Source organism: Puma concolor, chromosome C1 (genome assembly GCF_028749965.1).
Source record: "Puma concolor isolate L17-30 chromosome C1, mPumCon1.1.hap2, whole genome shotgun sequence".
Lineage (NCBI taxonomy): Eukaryota > Metazoa > Chordata > Mammalia > Carnivora > Felidae > Puma > Puma concolor.
The window spans coordinates 41,870,837-41,886,681 of NC_141674.1; the positions used below are offsets into that span (position 1 = coordinate 41,870,837).

A 15,845-nucleotide genomic window follows, 5' to 3' on the forward strand; every position below is an offset into this window, starting at 1 on the left:
GGTTTAAATCTGGGTTTGGCTAGCTCCAAAGTTCATACACAGTCCTGTCTCCTACTTCTTCTCTTTCTCTTCTTTCCATCTTTATTTCTTTTCTTCCTTCCTTCCTTCTTTTTAAAAAAATGTTTATTTATTTATTTTGACAGAGAGAGTGTGTGTGCAAGCAGAGGAGGGGCCAAGAGAGAGAGGGAGAAAGAGAATCCCAAGCAGGCTCTGCACTGTAAGCGCAGAGCCCAATGCAGGGCTTGAACCCACAAACTGTGAGCTCATGACCTGAACCAAAATCAAGAGCCAGATGCTCAACAGAGTGAGTCACCCAGGTACCCCTCCTTACTTCCTTCTCTCTTTTCTTTCCTTTTCCTTTTCTTTCTCCTTTCTCCTTTCTCCCTTCCCTCCCTTCTTCCCTTCCTTCCTCCCTTCCTCCCTCCCTTCCTCCCCCCTCCCTCTCTTCCTTCCTTCCTTCCTTCCTTCCTTCCTTCCTTCCTTCCTTCCTTCTTGACTATACCTTTCTCTTCTTTACAAGTCTCTTTGGCCTTTGCCTTTATCTGACTATTACCCTGTCTGAATCTGGGCAAGTCACTTTATCTCTGTGAATCACTTAGCCTCTCTGAGTCTCAGACTCCTCAGTTGTCAAATAGGAATAGCTATAGTGTGTTCCTGCTGAGAACAGCTGGGAGAATTAAGTGAGAGGAGAGAGAAACTGGTGTACGAAGTTGCCTGTTAGAATAACAGTTTCTTTCCTTCTACTTTCATCTGCTCCTCTCACCTCCTCTTCATCCTGTTCTCCTTCTTCTATTGTCTTTTCCCACAAAGGAGGGGCTCTCTTTTCTCCCCACTTCCTACTCCCTATTATCCCACTGTGGACTGAAGGACTGAAGCCCCCGAGAACAAACAAGCCTCCTCTTCCTCCACCATCTTCAGCTTGAAGGCACTCCCAGCTCCTTCCAGGCCTCCTTTGGTTGACAGTCTCTCAGTGGCCCTTTCCCCAACCTGAGAAAGGCAAGCAGCAGGAGTGCGTGCTAACCATCGACTTGTGATAAAGAAAGAGTTGGCTGCTGGCTCATTATCTTCAGACTACAGAAACCCAGTCAGCTTCAGAGACCTTCCAGCATGTAGCTTTTCCTTAATGAGTATCATAAAAATTGACTCTCTGGCCTTTGACTGGCTTATCACAAGTGATAGTTTTTGGAGAAGAGGAGGGAGTTGCTTGCCTAGGAAAGGGGCAAACAGGTAAAGAAGTAAATAGGCTTTAACTATTAGTTTGGATGAAGATGAGGACCCAGTTCAAGGCCAGGGCACAAATCATTTCTGAGGAATTGGCACTGAGGGGAGGACATGTCATGTTGTACAGGTAGGCAGTGGGAAGAGGCCCAGGAGTCATATAACCCGGATTTGATTATAGTCCCTGTCAGCTACTGGCTGTATGACCTTGGGCAAGTTGCCCAACCTCTCTCAGCCTCTATTTCTTTATCTGTAGAATGGGGTGAATATTACCTACCTCATAGTGAGGTAATAAGAATTAAATGCACATAAGTATGTGAAATGATTGGCATACGGAATACATGTTAATTCCCTTTTCCTTATATTCCTAGTTCACTTTAGTCCCAGCTTCCTTGCACCCAGGGCCTTTAGGGAAATCTTCTTTCTCCTAATCATTCAGGGTCAATCAATAAACCAGTCTTTACTGAACATTGACTTTGTGCCAGGTCTCATGTTGAGAGCCAGGGACAAAAGGAGACCAAATCTAATTTTGGAAAAGATACACTAATCAGAGCCCTTATGTATGCATAGTCTATAAGAGTTCACAAATACAATTTTATTTATTTTTTTAAGTTTTATTATTTGAGAGAGAGAGAGAGAGAGAGAGAGAGAGAGAAAGAAAGAGAATATGAATCCCAAGCAGGCTCCACGCTGTCAGCACAGAGCCCAACACAGGGCTCCATCTCACGAACCCTGAGATCATGACCTGAGCCAAAATCAAGGGTCAGATGCTCAACTGACTGAGCCACCCAGGTGCCCCCAAAATAATTTTAAAACAGCCTTGTGAGCGGGGTGGGGGGCAAGGCAGGGGTTATTACTTGTAAGTTACAGACAGGAAAACCTAGACTTGGGGATGTGGTATAAGCTAGGGCTCTATCCCTTATGCCCCTTTGTCTCGCTCTCAGTTGGAATAGTGACTGAACACTATATAACATTTCTAACCCAAGTAGAGCAAACCAGAGGATGTGCAGGAATGCAGTGGAGAGAGAGAGTGGCATGGGAAGAGAGCAGGAGGAGGCTTCCAGAAGTTAGTGGAAAGAGGAATCTTTGAGGCTACAACTGAGCAAAACTCTTCACCTAACTAACTTTTCATTCTTTCAGGCTCAGCTTAGATACAGCCTCTTATACAGCTATAGCACATGTTACCCTGCATGGTAGAAGTCCATTTGACAAGAAGGTCCCTGAGCAGGGACTATGCCATTCATCTGAGCCCCAGAAATAGCCAAAGGTATAGGTGTTTGGTGAGTGCTGGTTGATGAAGAGATGACTGAAGGAGGGGGGAAGCATGGAGAGTGTGCTTGAGAGGATGTGGACAGTAGGGGTCATAAAAGTCAGCTCAACATGCATGATGACACTTGGGTGAATCAGTAGTTCTTACCCTTGAGGAGCTCCTAGTCAAGTGTGAGAGACAGACACACTGACAGTATTACCATGATAAATGCTGGAATGGTGGGAAGCAAGGGGATTAGCAGGACACAAGAGGAGGCACCTAACTGTCCTGGGGGGCCAGGGAAGGCTTCTTGGAGAAGCTGATTCCTACACAGATATCAACTAGATAAAGACAGGTGATTGTGAATGTATGTGTGAGCACATTTGTGTGTACTACACCAGGCAGGGGAAGCAGCATGAGCACAGATAATGGGGCAAAAACAGCATTGGTATACGCCAGAGTGAGCATAGTAGTTTGTTATCATTAGAGCAGAAAGCTCAAAGTGATGACAGATGAGACAGTAAGTCTCATGGAGACTCATGGAGGGCTCATGTGTCATGCCAAAGAGACGTCACTGTCATCTTAAAGGTACCCAAGGTGTGGGAACTCTGATTTGAGTAACCAGCTCATGGCCTTAGCCAGCTCATGGGTCTCTTTCCCTAGCAGGACCACTCCAAATTCACATCCATCCAATTACTGTCAGGCTTCTGGAAGGCTCTTCATTAGCAGGCCCAGATGGTAACCTTTCCCTCAGATTCATTAGTAAGGATTCTCAGGAGCTGAGAACCTAGTGAGGTCAGAAAGATGACAACCAATTAATCAGACTAGCCCTCAGTCCTTTCCTCCCTCTAATTGGCTTCACAACAATATTTCTTCTATCTTTAATAGGGCCCAATTCTTAGCTGAATCTGAGATAATCCACATCCCTCCAGGATCATGTTTACCTATCCTGCCCAAAGGTAGCTGTCATAGACCCAGACTCTACAGTTTGTCCACACTGCCTGCTTCTGAGTTTGACCTCAGAATCCTATTCAAAAATTCATAACCAACTGAACTTACCTCTCCTCATCCTGACACTGCCCTAGAACACTTCTCCACTTTTATGTTCAAATCCCTTCTCTACCTCCCTCTGATACCTCCCATCTCTGTCATGTATCAATCTTCAATTCATGACCTGCTGGTCATTGATAATTTGGCAAGTGACTCACTGTGTTCCTTTATGCCCAGGGTTGTTCTCATTCTCAGGAACTTTGGGTTTCATGTGGTCAATTCATCTAACACCCTTAATTTCTCAATCATCTCATTTACAGCGACCTTCTCATTCATTTTGCTCAGCTATGCTTCTGTCCTATTTTGACTTGGATTTGTGTAACTGGGACTGAAAGAGGCCTAATTAATGCAGTACCCAGACTCATTGGCTTAACATCCAAGATTTTTCGTGGCTTGGCCTCTATCTACTTCCCTGGCTCCATCTTCCTGGCACACACCATGCTCCAGAGATATGAACACTTTCTCATTTGGTGCCATTACTCATGCTATTACTCTCTAGCTCCTACTCCTAGTTACTTTCATTATTCAACTGTGGAATTACCTTTCTCTTCTCACCCCACCTCCACCACTTAGAACATACAATGTACCTCTCCCCTGTTCTCCCATAGTACCTTACACAATTGTTTCCATCAGATTCCAACAGCAAAATGGGAACTATTCTTAACATTTAAACTAGAGGAAACTGGTTATATAAGAGACAGAAGAACAAAGAGGCCAATAAGAATAGTGAGGAAACCAGACATTATCACCAACAAATAAAACAAACCTACTACTAAGGCCAAAGGAAGCTAGAGCCAGGAAAGCAGGAGCCAAAGAAGAGGAGCAGCCTCTACTTGAGGAGTCATCCAAGGTGGGGAGAGGGAATATACAGGTTTCCCTTTTCCCCATCTCTAATCACCTGCCTATGTCTCTCCTTGGCTAAATGCATCCAAAAGCCACTGTCACAGGAACCTGGGAAACACAGCCTGCAAATGTCAACCCCCTGGGATGGGGGTGGGGGACGGGGTGTTTGCAGGAGAGACAGCAGAAGAGTGAAGAATGATATCAAACAGGCTAAGGACTGACACAGCCATCTACCCAAAGGATGTTGAAATTACCTCTCTACTATTTTGTTTCCCTAGTCAATTGGCATCTTGAAGGCAGGGTGAAGGCAGGTGTTCACTTCTGTGTCCCCAGGGTCCATCATGTGTTAGACAACTGTGGCAGATTATTCACTGCCCTCTCTGTACAGGATTTGGCATATCCACCCATTGGCAAGTGCTTTGCAGAACCTCTTTGTGGGAGGATTATATCTTTCTGTTTCATTGACATCAAATTTGATCATGTAACTTGCTTTGGCCAACAGATGTGGGCATTCCAAGTCCCAACAGAAGATTTAAGAGCCTTTGTGTGGTTTAGCCATCCCAGATTAGACCCCAAAGTAGGAAAACACATGGAACAGATTCACAGCTGACTTGCAGCTAGCATATGTGAGAAATAAACCTTTATTATCTAAGCTCCTGACTCGAGTTATGTGTTACCACAACAGAATCTAAAGAAATCTCACTAACACTGTGACTAAGGGTAGAAATTTGAAGAGAAACAGTGGCAAGCTTTTGGGAAAATACCACTGGATGATGATATAATGGGAACATTAGGATTTTTAGTCCAAAGCCTGAGTTTGAGTACTGGGTCTACCACCTGATACCTGCGTGGCTTAGAAAAGTTACAGAATCTTTAAATGAAAAAATAAAGAGACAGAAGTGAGTGGCACAGCTCATTGTGTGCAAGAAAACACAAGTTTGGATTCAGCTTCTTCATCAGTATTATGGAGCTGATGATAATGACATCTTCCAGGCTAGGAGTGAGGATGAGGGTCACAGAAAATTGTTGTGAAAGCACCTTGTAAACTGTAAGTCACTGCATCAAAGTTAGTTACTATCAATGTCAGGTCTTTCTCTGCAACGAGGCTCTGTGGTGCAGGTTTCAACTGTTCATCCCAATTCAAAAAACAAACAAATAAACAAGCCCATTTAACAGGCACCTAAAATAAGCAAGGCAATGTACAAAGGTCTGTGAGGTCTGAGTGATAAGTAGGTATTGTGTGAACTGAAATCATGGAATCAAAGAGAAGGGATAGAGCCAAATGGACCTTCCCATTCAACTAACCCAAATCTCCTATTTTTCAGATGGGTAAACTGAGACCCAGAGACAGGAGACAAGATGCTCAAGATCTTATAGCAAATTAGTGGCAGAAACAGGATAAAACCCTCAGCCTCCAACTCCTACTCTGGTGCTTTTCACACTAAACTTTGCTGGAGTGAGTGTATGTGTGTGTTCTAAGACCGCATCGTAAATGAGTCTCTCCCTCCCTTGTAAGCAGAAGTGCGTTTTTCTCTTTTACTATCCTCTCTGGGCTCTGGCCAGGTCCATTTGCATTCAGATCCAGAGAAGGGACAAGATGTCCCTTTCTGAGGGGCACAGGAGGGAAGAGGCCCCAAAATGCCATGCTTCTCACAATAGGAGTCCCTGAAACTGCTCCATACTCCCTAAGATCCACTTGCCACAGTCTCACCCATGTCCCAGGAACTTCGAGGATACTGATAGCCTGCTGCTACTCACAGCTTTAATAAAAGCTAGCAGCTGGCCATATGACTAGATTGGCCTAGTGAGCTACGAAAAGCTAAGGGAAAGGGAGTCCTGAAGAGGAATCCCATCGAGCAGCGAGTGGCACTACTATGGTGGCAAACAGACCACTGAAACTCAATTGCTGGCATAGCAGAGATAGGACTGAAGTGGGAATGAGGAAGGCTGAGCATCCACCCTCACTGTTCCCAAATCTGGTCACATCCTTGCAAAATTCTTAACATGATCCACAGGATCCTTCATGACTTGGCCCTTGCCTACCTCTCCACTCTCACCTCACACTACTCCCCCCTTGATTGTTCAGTCCCTGTGGTATGGCCTTCTTTCAATAACATGAGTGCTTCAAGCTTTACCCCACAGTAGGACTATTCTTGATCTGGAACATGGTCCTCTGCCTCCATGCCCTGCCCCCGCCCCCACTACACACTCACTCACACCCACTCTTTGCCTAACTTTTTCTCATCTTTTAGTTCTCAGCTTCAGTGTTACTTTCTGGGAGGATCTTGACGCTCCAGTCTAAAATTAAGTTTCTCTGTTTCACTCTCTTCATAGCACTTGTAACTTATGTTACATTTATCTGCCCACCATTCCTTCTTTTAGGGAACCCTATTTTTAAACAGTTGTGGTGGCACTATAGGTCATAATACCCGCCTCCCCCAGCCATTGGAACAGGCACGTGACTCACAGGTGGCCAATCATAGTCTTCCCTAAGATTGAAGGGAGAGAGAAGAGAAGGCCTTTTTTTTTTTTTTCAGGAGTTGAGAAGATATGAATCTGGAGCTTCCATCTTACTCCCCATGCAGAGTTTGCCTGGAGAAGGAGGGAGGCTGAAGGGATAAACAAAATTGAGAAATGGAAAGGGCAGTTGAATCCTGGGTCTAGTGAACTGTGCAGCTACATGAGCTAATAAGCTATTTTTTTTAATGAAAGCTAGTTTGATTTGGGATTTTATCACTTTCCATAACAAGAGTCCTAACTCATGTAGAACATAACACAATTTTTAACAGCTGTATTGAGATATAATTCACATACCATTCAATTTGTCTATTTACAACATTTAAAAAAATTTTTTTTTTCAACGTTTATTTATTTTTGGGACAGAGAGAGACAGAGCATGAACGGGGGAGGGGCAGAGAGAGAGGGAGACACAGAATCGGAAACAGGCTCCAGGCTCTGAGCCATCAGCCCAGAGCCCGACGCGGGGCTCGAACTCACGGACCGCGAGATCGTGACCTGGCTGAAGCCGGCCGCTTAACCGACTGCGCCACCCAGGCGCCCCTACAACATTTTAAATTATATATTTATTTGTATAATTATTTATTCTCCCCTTCCCATTAGTTCCATGACAGTAAGGATCATAGCTGTTTTGTTCACTATTATATGCCAAATGCTAAAATAGAACCTAGCTCAGAGTTAAGTGCTCAATGAATAAGTGAATAAATGTATGAATGAATGAATGAATGAATGAATATCTACCCTATGCTGGATCCTTAGGATAATGACCCAAATTAGACATAACCTGGTTGCTCTCAAGGTCTAGCAAGAGAAATAGATGTCCAATATGCAAATACTGGTAAGTAATGGAGGAAAACTCGGGAAATTGTACAGGACAGACATGGTTTAACTTTACTGCCCAAATAGGACTAATTCATTAAGACTCTCTTTAAATGCCTTCCTACACCCTACACTAAGAATTAATCTTGCTTCCATCTACGTTCCTATATAAATTTGATAGATCTAAACTAACCCCACTATCTCTTAACTTGAGCAAATTATTTAACCCCTCTGAACTTCATTTTTCAGAGTATTGGACATACCCTATAGTACCTACTTTGAAGGGTTATAGTGAGAATTAGATGAATTACTATACAGCATTTCATATAACACCTAGATCAATATATATATCACCTATTATTACCATATTTAGTGATAATACATGGTACCATATATAGTGAGGTTAAGTAGTTAGGAGCACAGGGTATGGAGCCAGACCACTTCTAGGGTTCAAATTCTGACTCAACCTGTTACTAGCTGTGTGACCTTAAGCAAGTTACTCAATTTCTCTGTGCCTTAGTTTTCTCCTCTGTTTAAAAAAACAAAAACAAAACAAAACAAAACAAAAAAACACCTAACACAACTTAGAGATAAGAGAAGCACATATGTCAGAGAGTTCTAGGGGGATTAAATTAAGTGAGTAATACTTTAAAACACTTAGAATAGTGCCTGGCACATGGTAAACACCTAATAAATATTTAACCAACTCGCTTTTTAAAAATCTTAGTCCTAAGGGCTTGGCATGCTGGTTATTTTTTTTCCAAATACAAAACTACCTCATCTTTTAAAACTTGGTCTAAGGTCTTGATGTACTGATTTTTTTCCCCCTTTCTTTTCTTTCTTTCTTTTTCTTTCTTCCTTCCTTCCTTCCTTCCTTCCTTCCTTCCTTCCTTCCTTCCTTCTTTCTTTTCTTTTCTTTTCTTTTCTTTTCTTTTCTTTTCTTTTCTTTTCTTTTCTTTCTTTTTATTAAATAGGCTCCATGCCCAGCATGGAGCCCAACGTGGGACTTGAACTCATGACCCTGAGATTAAGACCTGAGCTGAGATCAAGAGTCAGATGCTTAACCAACTAAGCCACCCAGGCACCTCTATATTTTTTTCAAATACATACCAAAGTATATATATAAAATCATCTTGCACACTTCCAATGGCATAAGTCTCTTTGGGAAATGCTAGACTCACACAGTCAACAATTTATAGTACCCTGAACACACAGTGCTGTTCTTTGCCTTTGCCAGTGTTACTCCCCTGAAATGTCCTGGCTTCTCCTCACTTGGCTGCTCCTACTTGTCTTCAAGACTCAGCTTGGGCATCATGTTCTCTGATCCCCGCTGAGTTAGGTAACCTCCTCTGTACCCCCACACCCCTCACCACATTCCTCTATCACAACACTGATCACTTGGGGTATCACTCTTTCTGTCCTTCAGACCAGGGAATGTGTATCCTATTTCACAGCACAGTACCTGGCATAAAGTAGGCGCTCAGAAAGTCTTAATTGGATTGAAGTAAAATGAAGTAGCCAAATACTTAACATAATAAAATTTAATCGAAACATATTTCTGCAGTGTCTACTCAGAGCCAGGCCATATAGTAGGCACTGTGGGCACAAAAATAAACTAGACTCATTTCCTGTCCTCACAGAACTTTAGGGAGATGGACAAGTAAACAAGTGCACCCAAGTGCGATAGGGACTGTGACTGCTGTGTGTCTGAGGTACATTGGGTAGAGGCAAGAGGAAAAGAGCTCTGGGGGCCAGGAAGGGCTTTATAGAAGATGTGAAGCTTGAGCTGCTTTGAAAAGTGAGTTTAGATTTACTGGCTGGATGAGGGTAGGGGGTGTGGAGTAGAAGAGAGCATTCTGAACAGATGGTTAGTCCAGGGAAAGTGCTGGGAGTCTCCCTGGGGACAGCAGGTTGAAGGCATAAAGTGATAGCAAGGGTCACCCAAACGTATGCTTAGCCACATGCTTACTGTTCTGTGAACCAGGGGGACGGGTAGACCCTTTCTGGACCCTGTGAACTTCTGTAATGGGGTAAGAACAGCAAAATCCAAGATAACTCAACCTCCCTATTTATTAAACACCTACAGTTTGCTACTTTCTATTCCAGGCCACCCTGGGGAACAGAGGAGGGAAGAAAGACATATAAGACACTCCCACACATGTACTCATAATATACATAATACAAATATATACCACACACAACTCACATTTATATATTACACAATTTTCCTACCTACAAGCCCAAATACCTATACTCTAGAGACCATAAGGGAGAATAACTTTAAACTTCCTACTCCTCAATACTTACAATACCTAGGTTGTGAGACATATTTAGGGAGGCTGGCTAAAAGTTAAGAAATATATCCTTTCTTCTAGATGAAGTTTTTTCTGAGGTGATCCTACATTAAACCCCAATACTGAAAGGAAAGGAAAGGGGGGCACCTGAGTGGCTCAGTCAGTTAAGCGTCTGACTTCAGCTCAGGTCATGATCTCATGGTTCATGAGTTTGAGCCCTGCGTCGGGCTCTGTGCTGACGGCTCAGAGCCTGGAGCCTGTTTCAGATTCTGTGTCCCCTTCTGTCTGCCCCTCTGCTGCCTGCACTCTGTCTCTTGCATTGCCTCAAAAATAAATAAACATTAAAAAAAAAAAAAAAGGAATGGAAAGGAAAGGAAAGGAAAGGAAAGGAAAGAAAAGAAAAGAAAAGAAAAGAAAAGAAAAGAAAAGAAAAGAAAAGAAAAGCAGCTGCTCCTTTAAGCAAGTATAGGTAGGAGTTCTGCTGTGGGGCCATTGAGACGCACCCGAGGTACCTGGGTCTCAGTGGAACACAGAGATAAGAGTGCTTTAATCTTGGAAAAAGTCAGACTGAGCTGCATACCTAAATCACATTATTTCATCCCTTCAAACATTTACTGTTGTTGTGAATTGTGTTTTGGTGAAGAAGCATCAATTTACATTGAGAGAAATACTAAGACACAGTGTTGTGGTTGCTATAAGGATGTTTGCTATTAAGGACATTGTCACATCCAGCATATAGAGTCTGCTCTATCGTGGCCAGTGAAGAGAATAATGGATTTGTTTTTATTTTATTTTGGAGGGGTTGTTTTTATTTTAAGGACCATCTTGAGACCGTGTAATTGATTATGTTTCTCTCTTTGCATGGCTGGTAGGAAGCTAAAAGCCAATATTTTGACCCAACTCTTACACATGCCTGGGAACCTAAAACATACATTACTTATCTCACCCCTGGCTTCCTCTTATTTTCCTCCTACCCTTGTTTTCCCTTTACTTTGATTTTCTAATTTTTTTGATGTATTATGATAATTAAAACATTTTTTTAATGTTTATTTATTTCTGGGAGAGCGAGAGAGCACGAGTGGAGAAGGGGCAGAGAAAGAGGGAGGCATAGACTCCAAGGCAGGCTCCAGGCTCTGAGCTGTCAGCACAGAGCTCCATGTGGGGCTCGAACTCACAGATGCGAGATCCTGACCTGAGCCGAAGTTGGATGCCTAACCAACTGAGCCACCCAGGTGCCCCTATTATGACGATTTTTATAAGATACCTCAAAGCCTTTGTGGAAGGCACTGGTGAAAAAAAATAGTTCATAAATTTAAATTTTACTTATTAATTCAATGTAACAAAATATACACATTATCATAAATAATAAATTACCTAAAATTCACTAGCACAAAGCTTACACGTACATCACACAAATATAAACAATATACATAGAGCACACATGTACATAATTCACAATCACAACATACCTTTAATGTCACACTTAACTGTAAACATGCATGTGCGTGCGTGCGCGCGCGCACACACACACACACACACACACACACACACACACACACACGTTGTACACATACCAAGCTGCTCTGCAAGGAGCCGGCCCTTCTCAGTGGGAACAACCCTCTCTTCCTCCATGTCACATTTGTTCCCCACCAGGATAACCTGCGCATTGTCCCAGGAGTAGGTCTTGATCTGAGTAGCCCTAAAGAGAGACCAAGAGAAGACTGTGTTAATGACATCCTGCTCTGGTGGCAGACCCTGCAAAACTCTAAGACGTGGTTTCCCTTCCAGGAGGCAGGCTACACCCAAGTTATGTCAATTAACTCAGTTGAGGACAGACAGATACCTGCCCCTGCTGGTTGTCACAGGTGCTGACCCCTAAGCCCTGGTTGCAAACCTCACCCACCTCTTAGTAGCATTCCTCTAATACATCTGCCCATCCCTCTCTTCACTGGGCAGAGAGTTCTTTCTAAAACATCTAGCTGATCCTTTCCTGAAAGGACTCTTCTATGCTCCCCCCCCCCCAACCCTGCCCACAAAACGAGTAGCTATGTGATGAAGTCTATATCCCTCAGGTGTTCAAGAACATTCACATCCTGTCTCTCCAGCTTTATCATACTTCCTCTCACTTCCCACCCATCCCCAAATGCTCTTCCATAGCTTGTGCCTTTGTCTATACTGGGAGTCCCTTCCCCACACTAACTCATCCCCCAAGACCCAAGGATGGTCCCACAACTCCTTGGGGGAAGTCGTCTCAGGCTTTCTTAGGCCCAGCTAGCCTCTCCTTCTTCTTCTGTGACTTGCAAACATTCACTGAAGCCTCAGATGATGAATATTTTTAGAAACCAAAACGTCAGCAGTAGTTTCCCTCACAAAAGATGATTATGAAACTTTTCAAAAATACTTTATGTACTTCTCAATTTTTCAAAAGTGAGTATATACTACTTACATAATGAGAAACAAAATTTTAACGTAAGGAATAAAATAGGGCCCTTATATTGTGGACATCTCCTTGTGGGGATGGGCCTAACTCTGTCTCTAACCATCCCTTCAGACAAAAATGGAATCTCATTTTGGTCACTTAAACCTTTACCATGGCACCTGTTATATTTAGCTAAACTTATCAGTCTTTCCTTGAGGGCAAGGATAGTCTCATTGGTCTTTGGGGTGCCAGTCCCCAGCACGGAGCACAAAGTAGAGGAGATGTCAGCAAATTTCTGGTGAATGAATAAGCCAGCAAATGGTTAATCCTGAAGCAGATCTTAAATGCAACCCTATCCTGACACTGACACTCAAACTAACTGAACCCTAACTGTTTCTGGACCTATTACCAACCCTGCTCCTAAAGCTGATCCCACCACCAATCTTCTCTTTAAGGATGAGAAGCCATTCCCTTAAGATACGGAATTCACTCAGCCACGTTGGTCATGGGCTGACAAAGAATGAGGCTCTGTGCTGGGCACTGGAGGGGCTAGGCTAGGACCAAGTTTCTCAGAGGCAAAACCTAAAGGCCAGGGCTTAGGAGAAATAGACACTTAATCTTTAGCCTCAAGGCAGGTCTCTGGAGCCAACTCTTAATGTCTCCCCATACTATTCTTTCTGTCATTTTTGTCCCTCTTCTCACCCCCATCCACTCTCAGCTCCCAGATTAGCAATTCAGGTTATTCTTGGAGGAATCGTCACCAGGTGTTAAAGTCACTGTGTTCCTGAGACAGAATGAACAGGGACTGATGGCAAAAGGGAAGGAGGTCAAGGCCAACAGGGAATTAGCAGTGTAGAGACACTGAAAGAAAGAGCTAATAATTCCATGGTAGGAGGTAGGGGGGAAGATGGAGAGGGAGAGAAAGAGGAGGAGCTGAGACAAATCGTGACTGAAGGGAAAAGAGGGAATAAGAAAGGAGAAAAGGAAGAGAAAAGGAAAGAGGAAAAAAGACTAGTAAAGAGAAAAGGAAGATGGAGGGGTCTTGTTAAAAGGGAAGAGAGAAAAAGGAGGAAGGGGAGGATAACCAATAGGCTGAGAAGGAGAACCTAGACCACCATGAATGACAGACACGTGAATGGCACCTTGGAGAGCCTGCAAAGTCACTCACAACTCAAGACTACAAGCACCAATAGTACTTCACACAGTCACGGCAACTGTTCCTTCACAGAAGGGAAGTCATCGAAGGATGGCTGTTGGGCAAAGGGCAGCAGAGATAACCTTGGCATTGGCCAGCACCGCTGCTGAATTGCTGGCCTTCTCAGCATCTCTGATTCTGAAGAAGACCATGGCACAGATGTTCCATCTTCTCCCATCCCAATCCTTTCTACTGATTAGGGGCACCGTGTCCTGGGCCCTCCCTCTTACCTGTCCTTCCCCTTGTGCTCCCTTCTCCCTGTGAATTATACTCTAGGAAGAAAGCTGTGTAAGTCATTCAGAGGTTGTACCTGTGAAGCTGTGCTGATTTCCATTGTATGTTGAATCTTTACAAACTTGGACTAGATGTGTTCTTGACCCCTAGCCTGGGGATAAACTTTATGGGGATGTCATATGTGGATTCATTCACTACTATGACCAGGATGATCTTTCCAAAACATTAATCTGAACCTGCTGGTTCCCTGTTCAAATGTCGTCATCTAGGGAATAAACTCCAAATTCCTTATCCCAACACACAAAATTCTTCATGACCTCTGCTCTTTTTATACCCCTCACTTACCTTCTCATCTTTGTACATCTGTATACTTTTCCTGGAATATTCTTATCTATTCACCCCCTGGCTCACTCCTGTTCATCTTACAAAATGTAGCATCTGTGTCAGCAACTCCATGACCCCTTCCTTGACTCCCCAAGCTGGGTCACAGCCCTCTGTTGGATTCCCAACAGTACCTCTCTATCACTGCACATGTACATGATATTCTCACTGCTTGCTTACTTATCTTCCTCTCCTCTCATCTGTGAGTTCCTTGAGGACAGGAGCCATGTCTGATTCACATAGATTTCCCTAGCATACAGCACAAGACCTAGCACACATTAGGTTTTCCTAAAGAGTTTGATGAATAATGAATAACTGAGGTGAATGAATGAATGAATGAGGTGAATGAATGAATCTCATACCAATCTTGGACAGCATTGAAGGACTCCTCGTTGGTGATGTCATACATCAGAATGAAGCCCATGGCCCCACGGTAATAGGCTGTGGTGATGGTCCGGTACCGCTCTTGCCCAGCTGTGTCCTGGGTAGGAAGAGAAAAGAGTTAGCATCCTAGAAAGTCTGCTTTTTTTCCTAAAAAGTCCTCAGGAACAATTAAGAAATAGCCCAAAGTATATTTAAGGAGTACCTATTGTGTGTCTTGTATTGTACTTGGTAAGTAGAATAAAATGTTTTTTAAAACCTCATAAAAATTAATAAGAAAATAATTGAGGGGCTCCTGGCTGGCTCAGTCAGTAGAGTAGGCAACTCTTGACCTTGGGGTCACAAGCTTGAGCCCCACATTGAGGGCAGAGTTTACTTTAAAAAAAGAAAGAGGGGTGCCCGGCTGGCTCAGTCAGTAAAGCACGTGACGTTTTTAAAAAAATTTAAATCTAACTCAATTAACATATAGTGTAATAATGATTTCAGGAATAGAATTTAGTGATTCATCACTTACATATATCACCCATCCCAACAAGTGCTCATCCCAACAAGTGTCCTCCTTAATGTCCCTTGTCCATTTAGCCCATCTCCCTACCCTATACCCCTCCAGCAACCCTCAGTTTGTTCTCTATATTTAAGAGTCTCTTATGGTTTATCTCCCTCTCTGTTTTTACATTATTTTTGCTTTCGTTCCATTACGTTCATCTGTTTTGTATCTTAAATTCCACAAATGAGTGAAGTCATATATTTGTCTTTCTCTAATTTTGCATAGCATAATATACTCTAGTTCCATCCATGTTGTTGCAAATGGCAAGATTTCATTTTTTTTTTTTTTGATTGTTGAGTAATACTCCATTGTATATATATACACCACTCTTCTTTATCCATTCATCCATCGATGGACATTTGGGCTCTTTACATATTTTGGCTATTGTCGATAGTGCTGCTATAAACATTGGGGTGCGTGTGCACCTTTGAAACAGCACTCCTGTATCCCTTGGATAAATACCTACTAGTGCAATTGCTGGGTCGTAGAGTAGTTCTAGTTTTAATATTTTGGGGAATCTCCATACTGTTTTCTAGAGTGGATGCACCAGTTTGCATTCCCATCAGCAGTGCAAAAGAGATCCTCTTTCTCCACATCCTTGTCAACATCTGTTTTTGCCTGAGTTGTTAATGTTACCCATTCTGACTGGTGTGACGTGGTATCTCGTTGTGGTTTTGATTTGTATTTCCCTGACGATG

At 43.1% G+C, this 15,845-nt stretch overlaps 1 protein-coding gene across 2 annotated transcripts in view; it reads right to left on the bottom strand.

Annotated features, from left to right (window-relative positions):
* RAB3B (RAB3B, member RAS oncogene family) overlaps nt 1-15,845 on the bottom strand; it is a 72,980-nt gene that overhangs the window by 11,695 nt on the left and 45,440 nt on the right. For both annotated transcript variants that reach the window (XM_025912555.2, XM_086716960.1), the window contains exons 3-4: nt 14,582-14,700; nt 11,565-11,689 (exon numbers count right to left, since the gene is read on the bottom strand). In XM_025912555.2, coding sequence (XP_025768340.1) covers nt 11,565-11,689; nt 14,582-14,700 — 244 coding nt within the window. The remainder of the gene's footprint in view (nt 1-11,564; nt 11,690-14,581; nt 14,701-15,845) is intronic.